We start from the raw sequence: 25983 nt of genomic DNA, 5'->3' as shown, positions 1-25983 counted from the left end.
ATTACAAACCTGAGCCACCAGTGCCTGGCTTTGCCTGTTTTAAATAAACATTAAAAATAAATAAATGTAAAGAAAAAGGAGCTAGGGCTGGGAAGGTGGCTCAGTGGTAGAACGTTTGCCTTGCATGCATAAGGCCCTGGGTTCAATTCCTCAGCACCACATAAGCAAAAAGAAAAAAAGCCAGAAGTGGTGCTGTGGCTCAAGTGGTAGAGTGCTAGCCTTGAGTTGAAGAGCTGAGGGACAGCGCCCAGGCCCAGAGTTCAGGCCCCACGACCGGACCCCCCCCCCCCCCCAAGGAGCTCTGCCTTCTAGGGGACATGCTCCAAAACACCTGAGCAGACTCAGCTCTGCTGCAGTTCTCAACTCAGCCCCATGGAGCCTTGTGATCCAAAGAACGCAACAGGCTGGGCACACTGGCTCACGCCTGTCATCCTCACTGCTGAGGAGGCTGAAATCTGAGGATCACAGTTCAAACCCAGCCTAGGCAGAAAGTCTGTGAGACTCTTATCTCCACTATAGTTCCAAAAAGGCCAGAAGAGAAGCCCTACTTTCTAAAGGCGGGGCTCAGTCCTCAGCACCACAGGACCCTCCCCCACACACCTTGTTTCTGCTGCCACCTTACAAAAACAAAGACACACAGGTGACCGGCCTTGCCTGGCAATAAATATTTTAATTTTTTTTCACTTTTATGATGACAATTTTCAAGTTTTATTTCCTTTTTTGTTTGCTTAAGTACAAAGCTAAACCACAAATGGGTACAACCAAGCCATTTCATCTCACGTTTACACACCCTCGTCGGACCTTCGTCCAGTCTGATGGCCACTGGCCAGGCTAGTGGGGTTGGGGAAGACTTCTTAGGTAGCACCGTGGTGAGGTCCAGGGTGGGGGATGGAGGACAAGGGCCACTCCTCATACCTGTCTCTATTCACATTGCTCTGGGCGCGGGGCTGGCAGGAGCCCCGGCCTGGAGCTGAGCAGTGAGAGCTGCCCTACCCGCCAGGGAGGAGGCAGCGTGCCCCACCTGCTGTCACGCTCCGCCAACACCTGAGCTTACCCTCGATCCTGGGCCATGGCGGCAGTGGGGGCCGGGGCCGGGGCCCTCCGTCCCGCCTCAGCTCATGGCTTGTTCACAGGAGCCAGGGGTTTGGACAGAAGAGGGCCTCCAGAGCGGGCGGGGACTCCGGCCCGGCACAAGTGGGTGGGGCATCGGGTACGTAATTTCTGGTCCCACTACAAAACTTATTTTTGATTAGAATAGAGTACCATCTCATTCTCTTCTACAAAACAAAACCAAAAAGAAAAAAGAAACCCCAAACGAAACAAAAAACCGCAGCCGCTTCACTCACTGCAAGACCTATATACACGAAAGTTGTTTCCTGTGGGTTTTTGAAATTTTTTTTTTGTTTTTAAATTTTTATTATTATTATTTTTTAAAATAAACTCAGTGTTCACATTTCTATAAAGAGCCCCGTGTCAGGAAGGCCCGCCCAGGGCTGGGGAGCGGGGCCTCTTCCCGGGGCCTCCACCCTGATGCTCCAGGCAAGGCCTGGAGCAGCGGCCTCTGGGGAAGCAATCTGGGCCGGCCACGCTCGCAGCCAGCAGGGTCAAGCTCAAGAAAGCAGAGGGGAAGACTAGCTTACTGCGAAACCTTTTTAAAAAATATTCATACTTCAACGTGTGCCTGTCAAGACACAAGGAGAACAAGAGCTTGGAGACGTGCCGTCCAGGCCAGGCCGGGGTGCTGCGCCCTGCCTGCCCCGGGACAGGTGTGGGGCACGCTCGCCCAGCTTCCTAGTTCATGTCTGACTCTTCCTTCTAAAACCTGTGCCGAGTCCTGGACCGCATGCACGGGAAGCACAAACGTTCCACTTGTATGCAAAAAAGGTACAAAACAACTAGAATATAAAAGTTTTGGTAATATAAGGCCATCTGTTCAAGCCCACTCAGGAACCTGTAAACAGATATTAAATACTACAGTGAGAAGGCATCTTAATATACTTTTTTTTTTTTTTTTAAAAAACATCTGAAGTAATCTGCTAAGATTAAATGTGTAAAAAAAATCCTTTCCCTTTGAGGGCACTTAGTCCCGCACAGGAGGGCGGTGCGCTCAGTGCTTGAGCCACGGGTAGGCCTCTATGGAGGCCTTGCTGCGGTCGCCATAGTCGTACAAGAGCTCCTCCCCCGCCTCGATATCGCGGGAGGCCACGAGGATGAGGTGAGGCACGCCGGCAATGTCGTGCAGTTTGGTCTGGCAGTTCCCACACTTGCTGTGATTGATCAGTCTCCCCAGGCGGTTTGTCTCCCGAGTGGCGTCCACACTGTGGGAGGGAGGGAGGGAGGGAGGGAGGAAGGAGGGGATTGAGTGGGCAGAGGCCTGAGGGGGCCCACTCCCCACGGGGGCAGTGCACTCACCAGTAGGTTTTGCTCAGGTACTGGAAGTAGTACATGTAGCAGCCTGTGGAGGGGTCCTGAGCATACAGCGCCTCTCTCTTCTTGGCGTCAGTGATCTCAATGAGGTCCCCGTGGTACTCCACCACGAAGTCTCCCCGGGAGAACCGTCGGGTGGCAATCACACCCCTGCCTTTGCCGTCAATAAGGTCGATCTGTCAGGAGGTAACGAGAGGGTCACCATTTTTGACCAGCTCCCTAGTACCTGTGCCTGCCTGGCTGCACCATCCCCCTGCCCAGCAACTTCCTATTATCAAAGCCCTGGCCCCCAGCAGGCCTGCTGCACAGGCCTGTGCCACCACACAAGGGGTCGAGCCCTGTATGCAGAGCAGCAATGTGCACGGTGAGCTCCAGCCCACGCTCTGCACTCCCAGAGTCCTCAGCATTTACCCCTGGGGTTTCTCCTCACGTTTATAAATAAATCAAGTCTGAGAGTGGCTACTTGGGGGGCCCAAGTTCAAGTCCTCATGAAGGAGGGTGGGAGGATCGGTTTCTGACCTTTGCCCCCAGTCCAGGCCCATGTAGCTACCTCTCCCGCATGCCTTTAACATATAAACCTGCGGTACAGCAGGCACTTAGCAGGCACCAGGCCTCCGGTGCAACCAACAACAAAGAAAGCAAAGCAAAGCGCTAGGATTACAGGATTGAGGGACCACACCTGGTTCTTTTTTATTTGTTGTTGGTGGTCGTGAGGCTTGAACTCTGGGCTTGGGCACTGTCCCTCAGCTCTTCAGCTCAAGGCTAGTGCTCTACCCTTCAGCCACAGCACCAGTTTTCTGGTGGTTCATTAGAGATAAGAGTCTCAGGGACTCTCCTGCTCAGGCTGGCTTTGCACAATGATCCTCAGATCTCAGCCTCCTGAGTAGCTAGTATTACAGGTGTGAGCCACCAGCACCTGGCTGTTATTTTCTATTTTTAAAAGTACAAGCATGAAGCTTTCCAATGCCACTGTGAGGAATAGGGGAGCCCCTGTTGGAATGCAGCTGCATCCCAAATGGCTACCACAATGAAAGCTTTACCACAGGCCAAACAGATGATGCTTAGGAAAAACCGTCTAAGCAGTGGTGACTCCAAAGTCCAAGCAGTGGACAAGGATTCCAGTGGCATGAGGCCCGTTCACAGGGCGGCAGGCTGGAGGATGGGGTGGCTGCTGGCTCATGCACAGGTCTTCATTGGGGAAGTGACAGGCTCACTGTTAGTCAGGGATGACAACTGCACGCTGCTGGCAATGCGCCGAATGTGACTGGGGTGTTTACTTTAAAAAAGGGTAAATCAGGCAGGTGCCAGCGGCTCACGCCTGTCATTCTAGCTACTCAGGAGGCTGGGATCTGAGGATCGTGGTTCAAAGCCAGCCCAGGCAGGAAAATCCGTGAGACTCTTATCTCCAATAAACAACTAGAAAACCGGAAGTGGTGCTGTGGCTCAAGCGGTAGAGCTCTAGCCTTGAGCTGAAGAGCTGAGGGACAGCGCCCAGGCCCAGAGTTCAAGACCACAACTGACCAAAAAAAGAAAAAAAAAAAAAAAAAAAAAGGGTAAATCATGCCCCCCTCACCCCTGGGCACTGTCCCTGAGCTTTTTTTGCTCAAGGTTAGCGCTCTACCACTTGAGCCACAGCGCCACTTCCGGCTTTTTCTGGTTATGTGGTGCTGAGGAATGGAACCCAGGGCTTCATGCATGCAAGGCGAGCACTCTACCACTGAGCACCTTCCCAGCCCCATGGGTATTTTACAATTAAAAAAAAAAGTTCTGTGGGACAAGCCAGTCTCCTGCCTCTGGGAGCAGCAGACAGAGGTGAGCTGGCGCGGCGGGGGGCCACTGCCGGCGGGGCGGGGCGCTGCCCTTACCTTCATGCCCTCTTCCTTCCCGCTGTCAATGAGCTCGTCTATCCGTCTCCTTTCTTCCGACTGGGAGTGGACAGGAGGGAGAGAAGGGAAGAGCAGCATCAGTGTTCATGCTCTCGACACAGAAAGGCCGCCAACAGCTCCACCAGCCCTTTCCCAGTGATGCTGAAGCCCCAAGGCCCCCCCTCCCCCACCTGGGGCAGGCCATCTGTCATCTGGAGCAGGGGAGCGGTGCCCACAGAGGGATCTGAGGCCTGCTAGGATCTGGATCTTTCTTTGCTTTGCTGTTCTGGTACAGGGTCTGACTGTGAAGCCCAAGCTGGCCTCAAACTTCCCACTCTCCTGCCTCAGCTTCCGCACTTCTGGGATTTTGGATCCAATGGCACCAAGGGTTGAACTCGGGGCCTTGAGATTGCTAAGCAGGCACTCTACCTCTTGGGCTACTCCACTAACTCTAGTTAAGAGTGTAAGCATCCCCCAAAGGCTGCTGTGTTAAAGACTGGGCCCCTCTCCTATGTGGTACTACTTTAAGAGCAAAAGCCTAGTGTGGGTCTTCTGGCCATTCAGACGGCACTCGGAGGGGTCAGAGGACCTCAGCCCTTCCCCTCCCCAGCCAAGAGCAGCGAGCTTGCCGGCGTGCTTCCACCACGGTAAGCTGCCTTACCCAAAGCAACAGTGCCACCGGAGCAAGAGCACGAACTAGAGCCTCAAAACCCGACACAAAAAGGCCTTTTTTCTTTATAAAATAAGGTTCTGTAAGTCAGATATCTGTCACACAGATGGAACGAGAGCACTCGGCCTTTAGATACGCTGTGCGGCCCACGTAGTGGACTTAGTTCTCAAACCTCAGCCTCTAGCCAGGCACCAATAGCTCACACCTGTAATCCTAGGGACTTCGGAGTCTGAGATATGAGGATCAAGGTTCAGAGCCAGCCTCAGCAGACAAATCTGAGAAAGTCTTATCTTCAATTAACCAGGAAAAAACCACCAGTGCACGAGTGACTCAAGGGGTAGAACACCGGTCTTGCTAGAAAAGCCAAGTGAGAGCTGGGCTTTTTTCTAAGCAGCTTGCCTTCTGCTACTTCAGCCAAACCTCTGGCTCTGGTTTTTGGGTGTTTAATTGGATATAAGAGTCTCAGACTTTCCTACCCAGGCTGGCAATGAAGCTGAGATCCTCAGATCTCAGCTTCTAGAGTAGCTAGAGTTACAGATGTGAGCAAAAAGCACTTGGCTAGCAGTCTTGACAAGTTCAACAGGGTAACCTAAGATGGTGGTGAGGGGAAAGGATAGAGTCCACATCTACGAGAAGTTTCTATCTTCACAACTTCTCTATAAATCTATATCAAGAAATTAAAAGTCCAAAGAAAGCTGGACGCCATTGCCTGTCATTCTAGCTACTCGAAGCTGAGATCTGAGAATTATAGTTCAAAGCCAGCCCGGACAGGAAAGTCGTGAGATTCTTCTCTCCAATGAACCACCAGAAAACAGAAAGTGGCACTGTGGCTCAAAGTGGTAGAGTGCTAGCCTTGAGTGAAAGAACTCAGGGACAGTGCCCAGGCCAATGAACAACAACAAAACCCACAAAAGAGGGCTGGGAAGGTGGCTCAGTGGTAAAGCGCTTGCCTCACATGCATGAGGCCCTGGGTTCAATTCCTCAGCACCACATAAGCAGAAAAAAACAAAGTGGCACTGTGGCTCAAGTGGTAGAGTGCTTGTCTTGAACTGAAGAGCTGAGGGACCGTGCCCAGGCCCAGAGTTCAGGCCCCACAACCAACCAAATAGATAGATAGAAAGAAAGATAGATAGATAGATAGATCACAAAAGATGTCTACTGCTATGGAAATAAAATCCAGACTTTCTGCTACCTGATGTCCCCAGGTTCTGCAGAAAACCACCCACCTCCCAGCAGGCACATTCCCTCACACCAGCCCCACCTTCTACAGCCCGCTCTCCCGAAGCCCAGTCTGTGCCTGCCTGTCCCCTCCTTCAAGCCAGCATGTTTGCTCTTTCCCTTCCTTCAGGGCTTGGTCAAAGCCACTTCCGTTCTTCCTGACCTCTGCGGCTCTGGCTCCAGGCCTCGCCACTCTAAACACCTCCACCTTGTTGTGTCTACTTGGAAGCGCTGTCTAGTTAGCTGGTGCTTCTGTGGGTCTCCAGCTCTTCACCAGCCCGGCCTGCACAGAAGCATTAGGAGTCCAGGAGTCTCCTACCAAAGATGGTGCCACAGATGAGCCTTGGAGGCAGCAGCAGTGCATGCTGGCTGCACAATGATCCCTGGAGCACAGCGGATGTATCAATGGGAAAACCCAGTGAGGCAACTAGGGAGACGGACATGGTCCGGAGGGGTCACACTGAGCCCAGCAGAGCTGGGCAAGGCAGTCACAGCCACCAGCGGCAGAGCACTGCAGTGAGTGCCGAGAGACTTGGGCATCTTTCCAAGCCCATGCTGGGCTCAGATTTTGCGGCTGAGATTCCTCCCTTCTGCCCTGGACCTGGACTTGGGTGGGGCCCTGTCCCACCTGCTGTCTTCAGACACAGCCAGGTCTCTGGAGAGTCTGGCATTTCAGTCTCAGCTTCTCTGGCACATTGTTCGGGCCAGGTAATTAAGCCAGGATTCAGAGAAGTACGGCGCTCAGCCCCAGCCAGCACATCCTGGGGCCTTCTCTGTGCAGCCATGGGCAGCAGGCAGGGCTGCACACCCTGACTGAGGGCGCTGGTCAGCAGCTCACGTAGTGCCCACTCAGTAGAGCCACCACACATGGTGGGGCCCGCGTGGCTTTTGCTTGTGCTGACTCCTGGTGTGGTAACAGGGCAAGGACTCGGGAGTCCGCAGCCAGGCTCTGTGGCAGCCCTTCCCCGGCTCACCTGCTTCAACACGTGGCAGACCTGTGCTGCAGCCCGCTGCAGCCCTCCTCCTCCTGGCCAAGAGCCCTGGCCTTTTATTAATGAGTCAAACTGGGCCGCTCCTGCCCACCATGCCCCCAGCAGCCGGCCAGGAGGAGAGCCGGGCCTGGGGCCCAGGGCCTGCACCACCTCCCCTCTACAGCGCCGCCACTGTCAGCAGGGTTTTTTGTGTTTTTTTTTTTTTTTTTCTTGGTCATGGGTCTTGAACTCTGGGCCTGGGCACTGTCCCTCAGCTCTTCAGCTCAAGGCAAGTGCTCTACCACTTGAGCCACAGTACCACTTCCAGTTTTCTGAGTGGTTTATTGGAGATCAGAGTCTCATGGGGTGTGTGTGTGGGGGGGGGAGGATAATATGTAGTTGTGGAGATGGGAGGGAAGGGACGGTAAGGGAAAAACAAAGGAGGAGGTAACAAAGCTTAATAAGAAATGTAGGGGCTGGGAAGGTGGCTCAGTGGTAGAGCACTTGCCTTGCATGTTCGAGGCCCTGGGTTCGACTCCTCAGCACCACATAAGCAAAAAGAAAAAAGCCGGAAGTGGTACTGTGGCTCAAGTGGTAGAGCGCCAGCCTTGAGCTGAAGAGCTGAGGGACAGCGTCCAGGCCCAGAGTTCAGGCCCCACGACTGGACCCAAAAAAAATTAAAAAAAATAAAAAAGAAATGTACTCATTACCTTGCTCATATATTATTGTAAGCCCTCCATACATAATTTTCACAATAAAAAACCTTAAAAAAAAAAGTCTCACAGGAGTTTCCTGCCCAGGCTTGCTTTGAACCACAGAACCTCAGATCTCAGCTTACTGAGTAGCTAGGATTATAGGCGTGAGCCACTTTTGGTGGGTCATGGGGGGTGAACTCTGGGCCGAACACTGTCCCTCAGCTCCTTAGCTCAAGGCTGAGTGGTTTATTGGAGATAAGAGTCTCACGGACTTTCCTGCTCGGGCTGGCTTTGAACTGTGATCCTCAGATCTCAGCCTCCTGAGTAGCTAGGATTATAGGTGTGAGCCACTGGTGCCTGGCTTCAGCAGGGTTTTGTTTTTTTTTGTTGGTTGTGGGGCTTGAACTCTGGGCCTGAGCGCTGTTTCTCAGCTCTTCAGCTCAAGGCTAACGCTCTACCAATTGAGCTACAGTGCCACTTCCAGTTTTCTGGTGATTTATTGGAGATAAAGAGTTTCACAGACTTTCCTGCCCGGGCAGGCTTTGAACTGCAATCCTCAGATCTCAGCCTCCTGAGTAGCTAGGATTACAGGCATGAGCCACCAGAGCTTGGCTTTCAGCAGGATTTTCTAAAAGCCCATTCTTGGCTCAGAGAAACTACCTTTTTCTGGAAATAAAGATGAAGCAGCTTGCTGAGAAAATGGACCCTGGTTTTTTTTTTTTTTTTTTGGTCGGCCGTGGGGCTTGAACTCTGGGCCTGGGTGCTGTACCTCAGCTCTTCAACTCAAGGCTAACAGTCTACCACTTGAGCTACAGCGCCACTTCCGGTTTTCTGGTGGTTTATTGGAGATAGGAGTCTCACGGTCTCTCCTGCCCGGGCTGGCTTTGAACCGCGATCCTCAGATCTCAGCCTCCTGAGTAGCTAGGATTACAGGCGTGAGCCACCAGCGCCCGGCTTGTCCCTCAGTTCTTCAGCTCAAGGCTAGCGCTCTACCACTTGAGCCACAGCGCCACTTCCAGCTTTTTTCTTATATGGTGCTGAGGAATCGAACCCAGGGCCTCAGGCATGCAAGGCAAGCACTCTACCACTGAGCCAACTTCCTAGCCCTGGCCTCAAATTCTTGATCTTCCTGCTTCACTCACTGAATGCTGGGATTCCTTATATGTGTGACCCCATTATTATAATTCTTTTTTTTTTTTTTTTTTGTCAGTTGTGTGGCTTGAACTCTGGGCCTCGGCGCTGTCCCTCAGCTCTTCAGCTCAAGGCTAGTGCTCTACCACTTGAGCCACAGCACCACTTCTGGTTTTCTGAGTTGCTTATTGGAGCTAAGAGTCTCATGGCCATTCCTGCCCAGGCTGGCTATGAATGGTGATCCTCAGATCTCAGCCTCCTGAGTAGCTAGGATTACAGGCATGAACCACTATGCCCGACTCCATTACTGTAATTCTTGCAACTCCACACATATTTCCATTTTACACAGGAGGTCAGAAGCCCTGTGTGCATAGGCTGGCCAAGCCTATACTACCAGAAAGTAGCTCCCAGACTCATGTGAACTTCTGGATTTCTACTAAGACAAACCCAAACAAGAACACACAGCCTTCCCTCCAGGCCCAAGCAGTCCCAGGCTCCAAATGGCACTGCTAACACATCTTGGAAAAGCCACTGTTGCAATAGCACTTGGCTTCGATTCCAAGCCACAGATTACAAGGCTCCTTCACAGAATCGTCTAAATTAAGCAAGTCTCCTAGTGACCCCTATGAAGACAGAGCAAGCTTTGTGACAACTCCTGTAGAGTGAGAAAAGCAGGCTAGAGAGGCCAAGAGCTTGACCCAAGATGACACAAAGCAGCCTGGGGATGTGCATCTCCCCTCCCCCCACCCCCCAATATGACACAAAGCAGGCTTGGGGTGTGTGCCTCCTGCCCTCCAAGCTCCGAGGTAAACCAGGATTACCTGCAGCTCAGCTTTGCTCTTCCTTGAGCTCCTTCGAACTGGGTAGAAGTCTGTGAGTTTTCGATTCTGTTGTGTTTTTCCTTGAACTCTGGATGAGCAGGAAACAACAAGTTCAGGACTGAAGCCAAATTCACACCCAGGGGGCACCTCACCCCCCAGGAGGATGCACCTGGTAAACATGTCACTTAAGCACCTGTCCCCCACTGGAACTTCACTGCAGGAGAGCTCAGCTGCATCGGGTCGGGGGCTCATATTCAAGGCCCAGGCTGCCCAGTCTCCCATTGGGAGGGGCAGGGAAGGTCAGCCTTGAACTTTGGACAAGGCTGTACTGAGACACAGACTAATAATGGCATCAAGCTGATGACTCAGGGGATCTGAGCCTTAGCCGGAAGGGAGGCTGAGAAGCCAGGGCTTAATCCCAGGGGTCTAAACAGGTTCAGGGGCCACAGGAACGCAGCTGCTCTGTGAGGAGGGGTCCAAGCAACTTACTTTTTCCGAGGAGCCGGTTTGCCTTTGAGAGCCTTTTTCAGGGCTTGCTTGGCAACAGCTGCATTGGTAGGATCACAGGAAGAGGGTGGAGTTTTTGGAGGTTCTGCTGCTTCGGATTTTTGGTTTGGAAAAGGTGCCAGGGGACCTCTCCTGGCATCTTTGAACTTTTGTTCCTCTGATTTCATGGTGCTTCGTATCGTGTTCCCAGCATTTCTTTTCTCTGCAGCAGCAGGTGAGAAAGGCTTATTCTCTACTCTGGATCCCAATCCCCCCTCCCTCCCTCCCTCTCTCTTGTTGATCATGGCGCTTGAACTCAGGGCTTGGGTGCTGTCCCTGAGCTTTTGTGCTCAAGGTTAGAACTTTCCCACTTTGAGCCCCAGCTCCACTTCCAGTTTTGGGGTGGTTAAATGGAGCCAAGAATCTCATGGACTTTTCTGCTCAGGCTGGCTTTAAACTGTGATCCTCAGATCTCAGCCTCCTGAGTAGCATGGATCACAGGTATGAGCCACCAGCACCCAGCCTTCTGGCTCCCAATTTCTAAACATCATCTGTGTTCTACAGCAGGGTAGAAGGCCATGGAGTATGAGGTAGCAGTGTCTGGGGCCTGCACAGCCTGTATGCACTAATGTGACCACAGTAGGGCAAGGCTCTAGTTCTCTTTCTTTCAGTTGTGGGGCTCGAACTCAGGACCTAGACATTATCCCTGACCTTTGTTTTCCAAGGCTACCACTCTAAGCCACAGCTCCACTTCCACTTTTCTGGTGATTAATGAGAGTCTCACAGCTTTTCCTCCCAGACTGGCTTTGAACCATGATCCTCAGATCTCAGCCTCCTGAGTAGCTAGGATTATAGGTGTGAGCCAACAGCACCTGACTAGGTTCTAGTTCTTTGACCTAAGAATGTGGTAGAGGACTTGCGCTTCGCCTCTGGCCATGGGGCAGAGCCTTTACAGCCATGAGTTCCCATTCTGGCTGCTTTCCTGAAGTGATACCACCAAGCCATGAAAACACTAAAGCAGGAGCCAGCAGGAGCAAGAGGACAAACTGGACACCTCCCCAAGTTTCCTTTCAGATTCTTTTTGTGTGTTTGTGTGTATGCTGACACAGGGGCTTCAACTCAGGGCCTCACATTCGCACGTAGCTTTTTCACTCAAGGCTGATATTGTGCCACTTGATCTCCACCACCTCCACTTCCAGCCTTTTGGTAGGTTCACTGAAGACAAGAGTCACACAGACTTTACTGCCTCAGCTGGCTTCAAGTCACCAATCTCAGATCTCAGACTCCTGAGTAGGTGGATTACAGGTATGAGCTACTCGTACCCAGCACACGTTTTGGATTCTTAACTAAGTAACACTTCCTTCTAGTAGGGTGGAGGCTGGTGCTTGGGAGTTCTCAGTGTGATGCCTGGCAGATCAGGAGTAAGACTGCAAAGAGTACTACTGACAACTGCCTGGCACATCAGTGTGCAGCAATTTTTTTTTTTTTTTTGCCAGTCCTGGGGCTTGAACTCCGGATCTGATCACTATCCCAGAGCTTCTTTTGCTCAAGGTTATCAGTCTGACACTTGAGCCACAACCCACTTGGGCTTTTTCTGTTTATGTGGTACTGAGGAATGCATGTTAGGCAAGCACCCTACCACTGAGCCACCTTCCCAGCCCAACATTTTTGGCCAGTCTTGGGGTTTGAACTCAGGGCCTGGGCACTGTCCTTGAGCCTCTCTGTGATCAAGGCTAGCACTCTATTACTTGAGCCACAGAGTCGCTTCCGGCTTTTTCTGCTTGTTTGGTACTGAGGAATTGAACCCAGGGCTTCATGCATGCTAAACAAGCACTCTATCACTAAGCCACATTCCCAGCCCAACTTTTTTTTTAAATAAATGATTTTAGCTGGGTGCCGGTGGCTCACGCCTGTTATCCTAGATATTCAGGAGGCTGAGCCAGCCCAGGCAGAAAAGTCTGTGAGACTCTGATCTCCAATAAACCACTAGAAAACTGAAGTGGTGCTGTGGCTCAAGAGGTAGAGCGCTCGCCTTGAACTGAAGACCACAAGGACAGCACCCAGGCCCAGAGTTCAAGCCCTATGACTGACCAAAAAAAAAAAAAAAAAGATTTAAAAAAATGAAACAAAACAATATACTACTGGTAGGAATATGAAATGGTATAACTATTTTGGAAAATAATTTGGTAGTTCCTCAGAAAGTTCAACATAGCCAGGCACCTATGGCTCAAACCTGTAATCCTAGCTACTTAGGAGGCTGAGATATGAAGATCCTGGTTCAAAGCCAGCCCAGGCAGGAAAGTGCCTGAGACTCCAATTATTATCTCTAATTAACCACCAGAAAAATGGAAGTGGCACTGTGGCTCAAAGTGGTACAGCATTCACTAGCCTTGAGCTCAAGAGCTCAGGAACAGTGCCTAGGCCCAGAGTTCAAGTGCCACAACCGAAGAAAAAAAAAAAAGAAAGTTCAATATAGTTACCATGGGATCCAGCTGCTCCATTCTAGACTTGTTTTAAGTAATTAAAAACACATGTCCAAACTGGGCGCTGGTGGCTTGCTCATGCCTGTAATCCTAGCTACTCAAGAGGCTGAGGTTTGAGGATCGCAGTTCAAAGCCAGCCCGGGCAGGAAATCATCTCCAATTAACAGAAAACTGGAAGTAGCGCTGTGGCTCAAGTGGTGGTAGAGCACTGGCCTTGTGCTGAAGAGCTCAGGGACAGCTCTCAGGCCCAGAGTTCAAGCCCCATAACCAAACAAAAAACAAAACAAAAAAAACCCCACATGTCCACAAAGATCTGTGCCTCAGTATAGCAGCCTAATCATAATAGGAAACAGGGCAAACACCACCAATGGCCACCAGTGGCTGAACGGCTGAAGAAAATCTGGTCTATCCAGGCCGTTGACTATGACTCAGCTACCAAGAGCAATAAAGCACTGCCACAGGCTACAACTCAGATGAACCTGAGAATGACTGTGCTAAGAAAAAGAGCCACAGAAAAGGCCACATACGGAGCTGGGAAGGTGGCTCAGTGGTAGAGCACTTGCCTTGCATGCCTGAGGCCCTGGGTTCCATTCCTCAGCACTACATGAGCAAAAAGAAAAAAGCCGGAAGTGGCGCTGTGGCTCAAGTGGTAGAGCGCTAGCCTTGAGCTGAAGAGCTGAGGGACAGCACCCAGGCCCAGAGTTCAGGCCCCACGACCGGATCCAACCCCTCCCCCTGCAAAAAAAGGCCGCATACTGTGCAAGTGTCCACATCGGGCAAGGCAGAGATGGAGCTTAACAGCTGCCTGAGACTGCGGGGGACAGGAAATGGGAAAAGACCGAGCTGCCTTTGGAGGTGATGATAATGCTGTGTAACTGGACAGCAGTAATGGAGACATACAAAAACCAGTACACTGTACATTCAAAAGCTATAAACTTGGGCTGCACCAATAGCTCAATGGTAAGAGTAGTTGTACAGTATGCACAAGGCCCTGGGTTTGAGCCCCACCACAAAAGGAGAAAGGAAGTGGCGCTGTGGCTCAGCGCTTACCTTGAGCTGAAGAGTGCAGGGATAGTACCCAAGCCCAGAGTTCAAGCCCCACAACCAACCAAAAAAAAAAAAAAAGGAGGAGAAGAAAGAGGAGGAGGAGGAGGAGAAGGAACATAAATTAGGACCTGAGAATTATAACTCAATAAATAAAAGAGAAAAATAAACACAAAAAAACCAAGCAGGTCACTCTGACTTCCTCACAGTCCTTCCGGCTGGGACAGGAGACAGAAGCACAGCAGTGTGGAACTGTGTGGTACCAGGACCATCACCTGTAAGGTCAGTCTGTACCATGGTAGTCAGGAGTAAGAACCAAAGTACATCAGACCTCAAGTTCTGTCTCCTCTTTTTTTTTTTTTTTTTGGGTCCGGTTGTGGGGCCTGAACTCTGGGCCTGGGCGCTGTCCCTCAGCTCTTCAGCTCAAGGCTAGCGCTCTACCACTTGAGCCACAGCACCACTTCCGGCTTTTTTCTTTTTGCTTATACGGTGCTGAGGAATCGAACCCAGGGCCTCAGGCTTGCAAGGCAAGCGCTCTACCACTGAGCCACCTTCCCAGCCCCTCCTCTTTTTTTTTTTGGGTCCGGTCATGGGGCCTGAACTCTGGGCCTGGGCGCTGTCCCTCAGCTCTTCAGCTCAAGGCTAGCGCTCTACCACTTGAGCCACAGAGCCACTTCCGGCTTTTTTTTCCTGCTTATGTGGTGCTGAGGAATCAAACCCAGGGCCTCATGCATGCAAGGCAAGCGCCCTACCACTGAGCCACCTTCCCAGCCAGCCCAGACCTCAAGTTCTATCAGTGCCCTTAGTAAAATCTCGAGTCCAAGAAGCTAGTGTATACACCACACAGTTGCGAGAATATCCATTTTGTCCCAGACTGAAGTGGACATGACACTGGCCAGCCACGGTTCCAGAGACCTGTCATGTTGCCATTGATGGCAGTGGATGCAGTGGGGGGACACTGCAATCCTGGATGTGCTAGATCCTTCAAAGAGCCCCGAAGTTGAAATAGGACTTCATTTTCTCCTAATTTACGGGGGAGACAACTGAGGTTCACAAAAGAGCAGCTATCTGGTCAAGTCCCTGCCTTCCCAGGTACAGAGTTAGGATTAGAGCTTGAAATCAAGTGAAATAACGTTGCTCTGTGCACTGCGGGGGTGGGAAGGGGGAATAAGGGCTCTATCCTGGTTCTCAGATCTGGAGGTCAGGATACCCCGTCTAAGCCTTTCTTGGAAATATAAAGCTTCCTCAGCAGAGCTGCTCTGCTAGGCATGTTTTTAATCCGTGAAGCACACAGCTAACTGGGGAGACCCCACATCCCTATCCCTTCCCCCTTTTTTCCCCCTTCATTGTGGGGCTTGAACTCAAGGCCTGGGAGCTGTACCCGAGCCTCTTTGTGCTCAAGGCTAGCACTCTACCACTTAAGTCACACCTCCACTTCCAGCTTTTTCGGGTGCTTAATTTGCAGATAAGTCTCACGGGGACTTTGAACCGTGATCCTCAGATCTCAGCCTCCTGAGTAGCTAGGATTACAGGTATGAGCCACTGGTGCCCAGCAGCTTTTTTCTCAGGTGCCTGTCTTCGAGTTTGAACGCGGGGCCTTGGCACTGTCCCTGAGCTTCTTTTTGCTCAAAGCTAGCTTTCTACCACTTTAGTCACAGCTCCACTTGTGGCTTTTTGTGATTAACTGGAGATAAAGAGTCATGGACTTTTCCTGCCAGAGCTGGTTTCCAATGGTGATACTCAGATCTCAGTTAAGATTACAGGCATGAGCCACCAATGCCTGGCTCATTTCTGGCTTTTCTGGGGGTAGTTTATTGGAGATAAGAGTCTCATGGACTTTCCTGCCCAACCTGGCTTTGAACTATTATCCTCAGATCTCTGCCGCCTGAGCAGCTAGGATCAGAGGCATAAGCTGCCAGATCCCCCCACTTTTCTTTTTGGTTTTGTGGGTGCTAGCCCCAAGGCTTTAACATGGGGCGTGAGTACTGTCCTTGAGCTTTTTTTGCTCAAAGCTAGAGCTCTATGTCTAACTTTTGGGGGATAGTTTATTTGTTTTTTTTGGGGGGTCCGGTTGTGGGGCCTGAACTCTAGGCCTGGGCACTGTCCCTCAGCTCTTCAGCTCAAGGCTAGCACTCTACCACTTGAGCCACAGCACCACTTCCGGCTTTTTTCTTTTTTCTTATATGGTGCTGAGGAATTGAACCCAGGGCCTCAGGCATGCAAGGCAAGCGCTCTACCACTGAGCCAACTTCCCAGCCCTGGGGGACAGTTTATTGAAGGTAAGAGTCTCAGGGACTCTCCTGCTTGGGCTGACTTTGAACTATACTATGATCCTCAGATCTTAGCCTCCTGAGTAGCTGGGATTACAGGTGTGAGCCACTGGTGCCCAGCGCCATGGAAGCTTTGAAAGTGAATATTTGGGCAAGAGCAAGATTGGTACAGGAAGCAGATTGCTTGCAATGCCAGGCAGAATTCTCAGTAACCGAATTATTTTCTCATTCAATCCCACTCCTCCAGTGCTGGGGCTCAAACCCAGGGTTTCACGCCTGCTAGACAAGTGCTCTACCACTGAGAGCTACCCCAGCTTCGCTCAATATTTTAATTCCAAATCTCATCACACCTGCTTCAGAGAATAACAGAACACTTAAACAGAAAGAAACTTCAGGATGGGGTCAGGCCTGTCTGTCATAAAAAGGAAGGGAGCAGATCCCTTGCATTCACTCAACACTTTGGCTGCCTGGTCCACACAATCCAGATTCTCCACTTCTGCTTTAGCAGTTACTGCCTCTGTGAGGGCAGGGCAGGGCAGGGCAGGGCAGGGCAGGGCAGGTGCATTACTCTTGCGACGTGGCAAGAGCCGCCTACAGGATGTGCTAACTCTTGAGCAAGCAGGGAGAACCAGTCTGGCCAACAAGGCCCACACCCTGAGACAACTTAGGCTTTTCACCAGTTTTTGTTTCTTGGCAGCAAGATGGAACTAATGAAATCTCACATTCAGGAATGGAGACAAGGTTAGATAAACATGGCACTCACAGGCAGCATTCTTGTAGAGATGAGGGCTTTGGCAACCAGACCGGCTGGGTCCAAATGGGGCCACTTTGGGGCTTACCTTCTCGCTTCTTGTAGATTCCGGCTAATGGTTTCCCCTGGCACTTGACTTCGTGATGTGCAACTGAGTTCTCTTCCTGAAGGGGGGAACGCATTCCAGCGCATTTGTTGGGGCTCATGTAGGAATAGATCTTTGACTGCCCGGCAAACACGTTCTCCTAGAAAGACAAATTCGGATTCTGAAAGACGCTTGAAAAGAAAAAGCTCACCCAGCACTTAGGGGAAATCAGAAGACAAAAGGCAAGCCGGGCGCCGTGGCTCTCGGTGACTGTTCTACCAGGGAATGCCAGCCGGGCTCTCCCAGGGGAGCTCGGGCCAGGCTCTGGGTCGGCCAGGTGGGCGGCAGAGGTTCCTGGACGCGCGCGGTCTCAGGTTCCGGTGGCTCAGGGGACACGTGGCCAGCGGGAAGAGCTGGGACGGGAAGAGGCTGAGCTACCCCGCGGCAGGGAGGTCGGAATGACCCAGGAAAGCTGACGGGGAGGCCGGCTGCTGAACTGCCCGGCCCGGGGAGGCGCATTCCCAGAGGCAGGCCGCAGGGCCCTAATTAACGCCGGGGCGGCCGGGCGGCCCCGCTGCCCACGCCTCCCTTCCAGAAGCCGCAGGCCAGGCCACCCTCGAACCACGCCCGGCGCGGTGGTCGGAGCGCTGCTCCGGGCGACGGGGGAGGCCGAGGCGGGCCGGGCGGCGGGGAGAGGCTCCCCGGGAACAATGCCGAGCCTCTGCCCGCCGGCGGCGCGGGGGCCCCGGCGGGCCGTGCGCGCGGCGGCCGCCTCGGCTCCTTCGCGAGCCACCGAGTCCCGGGGAGGGGAAACGCGCCAAACTTTCCGGGGTCGAAGCCCGCCGGGGTCGTGGCGGAGCCGAGGGCGGCCGCCGCGCCCGGCCGGGCAGCGGAAAAAAGGCGGCCGGCCCGGGGCCGCGGCCGGGGAGGGTGCCTGCTTACCCCGTCGGTGCGGGGCCGCCCCGGGCCCCTCCGCTCCACCATCTCCGGGCCCGGGGCCGTCGCTGCCACCGCCGCCGCCGCCGCCGCCGCCTCCACCGCGCGGGGCTTGGACATCTTCCTGCCTGGAGAGGGGGACCCGGGGGAAGCGGGGAGGGGCGCTCAGGGCGCGGGTGGCGGGGCGGGGAGCGGGGCCGCGGCCCGGGCGCCGCAGCCATGTCTCGAGGGCCCGGCGGCGGAGGCCCGGCCGCGCCGCGGGGAGGCCGGGGCCGAGCGGCCGGGCCGAGCCGTGGGGACGCCTCCCGCGCCGCCCTCCCGCCGCCCCGGCCCCGGCCGGGCCCCGCACGCCGCCCGCGCGGCCGGGCCCGACACACCCACCTGCAGCCCCGCCAGGCCCATGGCGGCCAGCCCCGCGCCCTCGGCGCCCTCGCCGCCGCGGCCCGGCCACCAGCGCTGCCGCCGCCGCTGCTGCTGCTGCTGCCGCCGCCACCAGCGCCGCCGCGGCGCCCCGGGGAAGGGCCGGCGGCGCCCCACGGCGCCCCCTTCCCCCATGGCCTGCGAGCAGGGCCCGGCACCCGCGCGCCGCGGCTCCCGGGCCGCCCCGAGCCAGGGACGCAGGGAAGGAGGGAGGCGGGCGGCGTCCTCCGCGGCCGGCCCGCCCACCGCCGGGCTCCGGGCCCCGCGAGGGGGCTGGCGGGGCGGCGGGGCGGCTGCGCGGCTGGGGGGAGGGGCGAGGGGGCGGGGGGAGGGGCGGGGCGAGGGCCGCCGCCGCCTCCAATCCCCGCGCGGGCGCGCCCCCTCGCGTGCGCGCCGGCCGCCGGGCCCTCCGCCCGCCCCGCCCCCGGGCCGGAATTCGAGGAGGGGGCGCCGTGAAGGGGGGGACGCCGAGGGGGTCTCCCGGGGCCACAGCCGGGAAGTGCCGGGCCAGGTGTCACCCCGAGGCCCGGGCTGGCTGGGCGGCCCCGCCGGCGCACTCGGCCCGGCGCTGGGACGGGGGCGCTGGGCAAGTTCTCACAGCTCGGCCCGGGAGGGGGCTCGGCCGGCTCGCGAAGGCTGCGCAGGCCCCGCCCTGGGAGCCCGCGGGGCTCCGGGGCTGCGGCCGGCAGCGCCGGAGCCGGTCGGGCTCTCCAGCCCTGAATTTGTGCAAAGTCACAGATGCAAACGCTGGGCACTGCAGGCTGCCGGCTCACCTCGGAAAACCCGGCAGCGGTGCTTCGGCACCACCACCGGGCCACGTCCAAGCCGGGCCCGGCTTCGGCGTAGAACTACCTGGAACACCTTCCAACATCCACAGAAGAATAGCCGTTTGTAGCAGTCTCTCCATCTTGCCGACTGAATAGGATTGAGTGCTGAGACACTACTGCAGTGCCTCCCAAATCTACCCGAGGCAAAGCTCCACCACCACCACCACCACCCACCAGCCCCAGGGAGATGAGGGGCTCCATTGAAATGTTCAGAGATCACATCTGAAGATCAAGAATAGACACAGAGCTGTAATCCCAGCTACTCAGGAGGCTAAACCTGGGCAGAAAAGCTGAAAGACTCCTACCTCGAACCACCAAAGAGCCAGTAGAGGTGTGGCTCAAGTGGAAGGCCATGAGGAATAAAGCTCAGGGATAGCACTCAGGCTCTGAGTTCAAGCCCCAGTACCAACACACAGATACACAGATACAAAAAGAGACTAGGGCTGGGAAAGTGACTCAGTGGTAGAGTGCTTGCCTCACATGCATGAGGCCCTGGGTTGGAATCATCAGCACCACATAAACAAAAAGTAGGAGGTGACATTGTAGCTCAAGTGATAGAGCACTAACTAGCCTTGAGCTGAAGAGCTGAGGGACAGCGTCCAGGCCCAGAGTTCAAGACCCACAAAGGACAAAAAATAAAAACAACAAAGCCAGGCACCAGTGGCTCACACCTGTAATCCTAGCATCTCAGGAGGCTGAGATCTGAGGATCGCGGTTCAAAGCCAGCCCGGGCAGGAGAGACCATGAGACTCCTATCTCCAATAAACCACCAGAAAACCGGAAGTGGCGCTGTAGCTCAAGTGGTAGAGCGCTCGCCTTGAGCTGAAGAGCTGAGGGACAGAGCCCAGGCCCAGAGTTCAAGCCCCACGACTGACAAAAAAAAAAAAAAAAAAACAAAGCCAGGCACCAGTGGCTCACACCTGTAATCCTAGCATCTCAGGAGGCTGAGATTTGAGGATTGCAGTTCAAAGCCAGCCCAGGCAAGAAAGTCCATTAGATTCTTATCTCCAATTAACCACCAGATAACTGAAAGTGGTGCTATGGCTCAAGTGGTAGAGCACTAACCAGGTCTAGAGTTCAAGACCCACAACCAACATACCCAAAAAATAAGAGAGTACCATGTTGGACCAAGAGGGCTCCAAAGTGACATTGTGATGCCGAGGACAAACCATATGGAAATGTCTCTGTAGCTGAAGGCAAATGAGCTTTGCAGTCTGTTGCCAAATTTCCACAGAAAATATGGCTCAACATTCTGTCCAGGTCATAAAGCATTTTAGCTCATCTTCCATAGACACACTTATGGCCATACCTTTGCCCAAAGACAGGGCGTACACTGTAAGTTTAGCGCCCATTCTACCTTCCATGAATTCTGCACCTTAAGTACCTTGAACATAAATGCAAATCATTCAGTGTAAGTTTCAAAACAGTGCTCCCTTTCTTTAAAGGTGTTTTATGTCTATAATACTATACATTGTCACTGAAACACAAGCCTGAGGACGTAGCTCAGTGGTAGAGCACCTGCCTAACTGCCTAGCTCAATCCCTGAACCACAAAAACAAGTAAAATCCTATCTGGGCTGTACATATTGACGCAAGCCTCTAATCTCAGTACTCAAAAGGCTGCTGCAGGGGTTGCTGAGAATTTGGGGCATGTGGTGAGATCCTGTCTCACTCAAAACAAAAAACAAAAAATCCAGGAATACAAATGTTAATGTTGCCAAATATTTTACAGAAACATAATTCAACTATTACTAGTAATGAGCAGTTATGAAATGTTCACAATGTGCTAGGCCTTATAATACTGCATTATTTAAGCTTCACAACAATTTATGAGAAGATATGATTATTCTTATTTCACAGATGTGGAAACTGAGGCTCAGAGCAGACAAATCACTTGTATAAGAGCTGTATGATCAGTAAATGATGGCACTGTGTAGGATCTGAACCCAGATGATCAATGTGAATGTACTTTACCATAAGGAATGTTTACTACACGTCTTGATTTCAAGACAAGCACAACTAACATAAAGATCATTCATTTGTTCAGAATATATTTACTGGAGCAAATGTACTCTAGGCCTTATGCTTAGAACACAGATCTGAACATAGAGCTGGGAAATGGAGAAGCCCTTCCCACCTGGGAGAGGTTAGCAGGACCTTCTAGGTCACAGTGATCATTATGGATTTTGTCCTAGGAACCACAGGAAGGTTGAGGGAGTAGCAGTGAGGGTCACTCGATAGAAATTCATATTCTCGGGCTGGGAATGTGGCTTAGAGGTAGAATGCTTCCCAGCATGCATAAAGCTCTAGGTCCTACATAAACAGAAAAAGCCGGAAGTGGCACTGTGGCTCAAGTGGTAGAGTGCTAGCTTTAAGCAAAAGAAGCTCAAGGACAGTGCCCAGGCCCTGATTTCAAGCCCCAAGACTGACCAAAAAAACCATTTTTTAAAAAAATCCATATTCTTGGGAACCTATCTAGCTGCCATGGGATAATGAAAACTGAAGACACTGAAGTAGAAGAAAGAACAGTTAGAAGAGGTGGTAAAGGAATAAAGATGGATTGATCCTCCTAAAAATAACATAATTGAAGATTGGGTATGGTAATGCAGGCCTATAATCCTAGACATTAGAAAGCTGAGGAACATTACCACATCAAGTACATAGAGACTTACATAAAGAGTTCTAGGTTAGTCTGGGATACATAGTAAGATTCTGCTTAAAAAAAAAAAAAATGGTACCAGTGGCTCATGGTTGTAATCCTAGCTACTTAGGAGGCTGGGGATCAGGGTACAAAGCCAGCCTGGGCAGATAAGGCCCTTGAGACTCTTATCTCCAACATACTACTCAGAAAAAACTACAAGTGGCACTATGGCTTAAGTGGTGGAGCACTAGCCTTGAGCAAAAGAAGTTCAGAGTGGGGAGGGGGGGGAGAGATGGGAAGGGGAAATAAAGGAGGAGGCAACAATATTTGATAAGAAATGTACTCATTGGGGCTGGGAAGGTGGCTCAGTGGTAGAGTGCTTGCCTTGCATGCATGAGGCCCTGGGTTCGATTCCTCAGCACCATATAAACAAAAATAAAAAAGCCGGAAGTGGCGCTGTGGCTCAGGTGGTAGAGCGCTAGCCTTGAGCTGAAGAGCTGAGGGACAGTGCCCAGGCCCAGAGTTCAGGCCCCACGACTGGACCCAAAACAAAATGTAAAAAAAAAAAAAGAAACGTACTCATTAGGGCTGGGAAGGTGGCTCAGTGGTAGACTGATTGCCTCACATGCATGAGGCCCTTGGTTTGATTCCCTAGCACCATAGAAGCACCATAGAAGTGGTGTTGTGGCTCAAGTGGTAGGGCACTAGCCTTGAGCTGAAGAGCTGAGGGACAGCGCCCAGGCCCAGAGTTCAAGCTCCATGCCCACCAAAAAAAAAAAAGAAAGAAAGAAAAGAAATGTACTCATTATCTTGCCCATTTAATTGTAACCCCTCTGCATGGTATTTTCACAATACAAAAAAAAAAAAAAAAAAAAGCTCAGAGTCGGGCTGGGAAAGTGGCTCAGTGGTAAAGTGCTTGCCTTGCATGCATGAGGCCCTGGGTTTGATTCTTCAGCACCACATAAGCAGAAAAAGCCAGAAGTGGTGCTGTGGCTCAAGTGGTAGAGCACTAGCCTTCAGCTGAAGAGCTAAGGGACAGTGTGTAGGCCCAAAGTTCAGGCCCCACAACTGAGAAATTAATTAATTAATTAATTAAAAAAGAAGCAGCTCAGGGTCAGCACCCAGGCCCAGAGTTCAAGCTCCAGGACCAGTAGAAAATAAAAATTAAATACTTAAAAACCAAGAAAGAAAGAAAGCTGGGTGCCAGTGGCTCACACCTGTAGTCCTAGATACTCAGGAGGCTGAGATCTGAAGACCGAGGTTCAAAGCCAGCCAGGGCATGAAAGTCTGTGTGACTCATCTCCAATTAACCACCTGAAAATTGGAAATGGTGCTGTGGCTCAAGCAGTAGATCACTAGCCTTGAGCTGAAGAGCTCAGGGATAGCAACCAGGCCTAGAGTTCAAGCCTCACAACTGACCAAAAAATAAATAAATAAATAAATAAAATAAGGGGGGGATAAGTAACATGACTATAAGACTTCACAATGAGAATGAAATTGAAAAGTTTGTTTAGATGACTCAGCAGGACTCTTTAAGAAAAAGCAGGACCAGCTGGGTGCTGATATCTCACCCCTGTAATCCTAGCTACTCAGGAGGCCGAGATCTGAGGATTCAAGTTTAAGCCAGTCCAGACAGAAAATTCATGAGACACTTATCTCCAACTAACCAGCAAAAGCCAGATGTGGAGGTGTGGCTCAACTGGTAGAGCAACAACCCTCTTAACCAAAATAGCCGAGAAGGCAAAAGGCCCTGAGTCAAGCCCCAGTACCACATACAAGCCTGTTTATTTGATGTACTGCAAATCATTGGTATTTGAAATTCCAAACACCCAATATAATAGTTTGAAAGAGTAATGGAGACTAAGACACAGATAACTATTAATCTGAGGTCAAGTCAGATAGTGGAAATCACTAATGCAGTAATTTTTATTTATTTATTGTCAGTCATGCGCCTGAACTCTGGGCCTGGGTGCTGTCCCTCAGCTCTTCAGCTCAAGGATAGCACTCTACCAGTTGAGCCACAGCGCCACTTCTGGCCTTTTCTGCTTGTGTGGCGTTTAGGAATCAAATGTGGGGCCTCAAGCATGCAAGGCAAGTCCTCTACCACTGAGCTACCTTGCAAGCCCCTAATGCAGTAATTTTAAAGGAGACTTGTAAGCCTGCCAGGGAAGAAGCTGGAACTTTCCCCTTTACTTTGGTTGAGAAAGGGAGGTGGGCAGGAAAGCAAAGAGGCAGTAACTCCCACCTCTGAAAAACAGAATAAAAAATTGCAAAGACTGAGATAATAAACTGCCTGGCTCTCAATGATAATGACTATCTTCCCCTGTCTTAAGCATTCCAGTGACAAATGGTTAGTTTTGTCTCTATAGATTAATGAAAGCAAGCTCTATTTTTGTTTAGTTCACTATTTTTTCTTTTTTGGTCGTGGGTCTTGAACTCTGGGCCTGGGCGCTGTCCCTCAGCTCTTCAGCTCAAGGCTAGTGCTCTACCACTTGGGCCACAGCACCACTTCCTGCTTTCTGGTGGTTAATTGGAGATAAGAGTCTCATGGACTTTCTTGCCTTGGGCTGGCTTTGAACTGTGATTCTCAGATCTCAGCCTCCTGAGAAGCTAGGATTACAGGCATGAGCTACCAGCGCCCGGCTTTCACTGCTTTTGAAATGGTGGCTTAAATGGTTTTGTAGTGAGGGGAAAAATGAACTGAGGAACCATAATTTTGCCAAGACTTATCTAAATGAGATAAATATAATGTAGATGCATATCACTTGTCTAAGGAATAATATTAGTCTTCTTATTGTGTGTGTTAATTTGGTTACAAAGTACTTTAACTATACCTTTTTTCATTAGAGTCTAGAAAGCCAGGGAGCAGTGACTCACATCTCTAATTCTAACTATTCAGAAGGCTGAGATCTAAGGACTGCAGTTGAAGTCCATGAGACTTTTATCTCCAAATAACTAGCAAAACTGCTAGAAGGGGAACTATGGTCAAGTGGTAGAGCACTAGCCTTGAGCAAAAAGGCTAAGGGACAATACACAGGCCCTGACTTCAAGCCACCATACTAGTACAAAAAGAAAAAGGGAGGGGGGAAAAAGGAATCTGAGTAAGTCTTGTCCTCAAAGACCCTATTGGACTGATGGGGGAATAAATAATATAATTGGGTACAGGGTCTGAAAACTGAAAACAAGGGGACCCAATAAAAATCTGATGTTAAAAGTCATGATTTCATTATTCTTGCTACAGAGAGCATACTGCATTAAGGCAAATTCCTACCAAAATACGTTGGTCTTGGAATTTCGGGGAAAATGGCATATCCCAACTTTTTTTTTTTTAAATAAGAATTTCTAAAGCCAAGGGCAAAGTGAGTGGCTCCTGACTGTACAACCCCAGCACATGGAGGGTCCGGAGGCTGAAGCCACTCCGGACTACACAAGAAATCAATAGAAATAGTCATCTCACTCAACTGTTAGGCTTGTTTCCGGCTCCCGGGCGGGAGGGCGACTCGGCGGCCCGGCAGGCCGGGGAATGACCAGCGGTCGGAGATCTCTCTGCCGCATAACGAGGGCATCAGGATCCAGACAGCGAACTAAGTATGCAAGGAAGGCCCGCGGGCGGGGCCGTGGGCGCCCAGCGCGCCCTCCCGGGAAGCGGGGGCGCGATCGGTGGGCGCCAAGACCATCCCCGGGCCGTGCCAGCCGGCCTGTCACAGCCCGAAGCGGGCCACGGCGCCGCGCCCCGCCCCGCGGCGCAGGGCTGACTCAGGGCGCCGGGAAGGAAGGCGCCGGCGTTCACTCCAACGCGCTCCCCATCTCGTGGGTTACCGACCTGCGCCCCACGGAGAGCCCCGAGTGGGCGAAGCCCCACTGCCACCCGCGCCCCCCCCAACCACTCCTCGGAGCCAGTTTCCCTGGAGCCTCGACACCTGGATCCACTCTCTGGAGAGGCAAAGCCAGCGGGCACCCAGGCTCCGGAAGGCACAGAAAGGGTCTTCTCCGGGCCACGGGAGCAGGGGCCAGGAGGGAAAGGTTCCGCACAGCCGCCTCCCCCGCCGCCCTCCCGGGTCCCACGCTCCACCCGCTACCGTTCCCGCCACCCTGACTCCCTCCAGAGCGAATTCCCAGCCGCCCGGTCTCCCCCGGCTCGGGCCACCCGGACAGATACCTCTAGCCATGGCCCGGCACTGTCACCGCCGGGGATCTCCCGGGAAACCGAGCTTTCGAAAAAAGTTAAAACAACTGTAGCCAA

The 25983-nt window shown here is 52.3% G+C and overlaps 1 protein-coding gene across 4 annotated transcripts; it reads right to left on the bottom strand.

Moving 5' to 3' along the window:
* Positions 1-650: 650 nt before the first annotated feature.
* On the bottom strand, positions 651-25983 carry Kmt5a (lysine methyltransferase 5A). 4 transcript variants are annotated; one of them, XM_070024845.1, is made up of 8 exons: positions 25900-25983; positions 17860-17981; positions 16921-17077; positions 10288-10507; positions 9799-9886; positions 4293-4352; positions 2413-2603; positions 651-2318 (listed from the first exon to the last, which is right to left on the bottom strand). In XM_070024845.1, exons 1-8 carry the CDS (start codon positions 25907-25909, stop codon positions 2108-2110), a joined length of 1059 nt encoding a protein of 352 aa, XP_069880946.1. In that variant the 5' UTR covers positions 25910-25983; the 3' UTR covers positions 651-2107. The 4 variants fall into 4 exon arrangements, with proteins under 4 accessions (XP_069880946.1, XP_069880947.1, XP_069880948.1 ...); XM_070024846.1 differs by lacking the exon at positions 17860-17981 and having other exon boundaries at positions 25900-25969; XM_070024847.1 differs by lacking the exons at positions 17860-17981; positions 25900-25983 and adding an exon at positions 25203-25262.

This window comes from Dipodomys merriami, unplaced genomic scaffold (genome assembly GCF_024711535.1).
Source record: "Dipodomys merriami isolate MVZ:Mamm:240054 unplaced genomic scaffold, mDipMer1.0.p SCAF_163, whole genome shotgun sequence".
Classification (NCBI taxonomy): Eukaryota; Metazoa; Chordata; class Mammalia; order Rodentia; family Heteromyidae; genus Dipodomys; species Dipodomys merriami.
The sequence above is the reverse complement of the archived record's forward strand: the minus strand, read 5'-3'. Positions and strand labels throughout refer to the sequence as shown.

Bases quoted from the DNA above. Each gene is read 5' to 3' on its own strand.
- Kmt5a (XM_070024845.1), bottom strand. The intron at 9,887-10,287 runs GTAAGTTGCTTG...CTGCTCATCCAG, and splicing joins AAACCGGCTCCTCGGAAAAA to AGTTCAAGGAAAAACACAAC. The intron at 2,319-2,412 runs GTGAGTGCACTG...TCCCTCCCACAG, and splicing joins TACCTGAGCAAAACCTACTG to TGTGGACGCCACTCGGGAGA.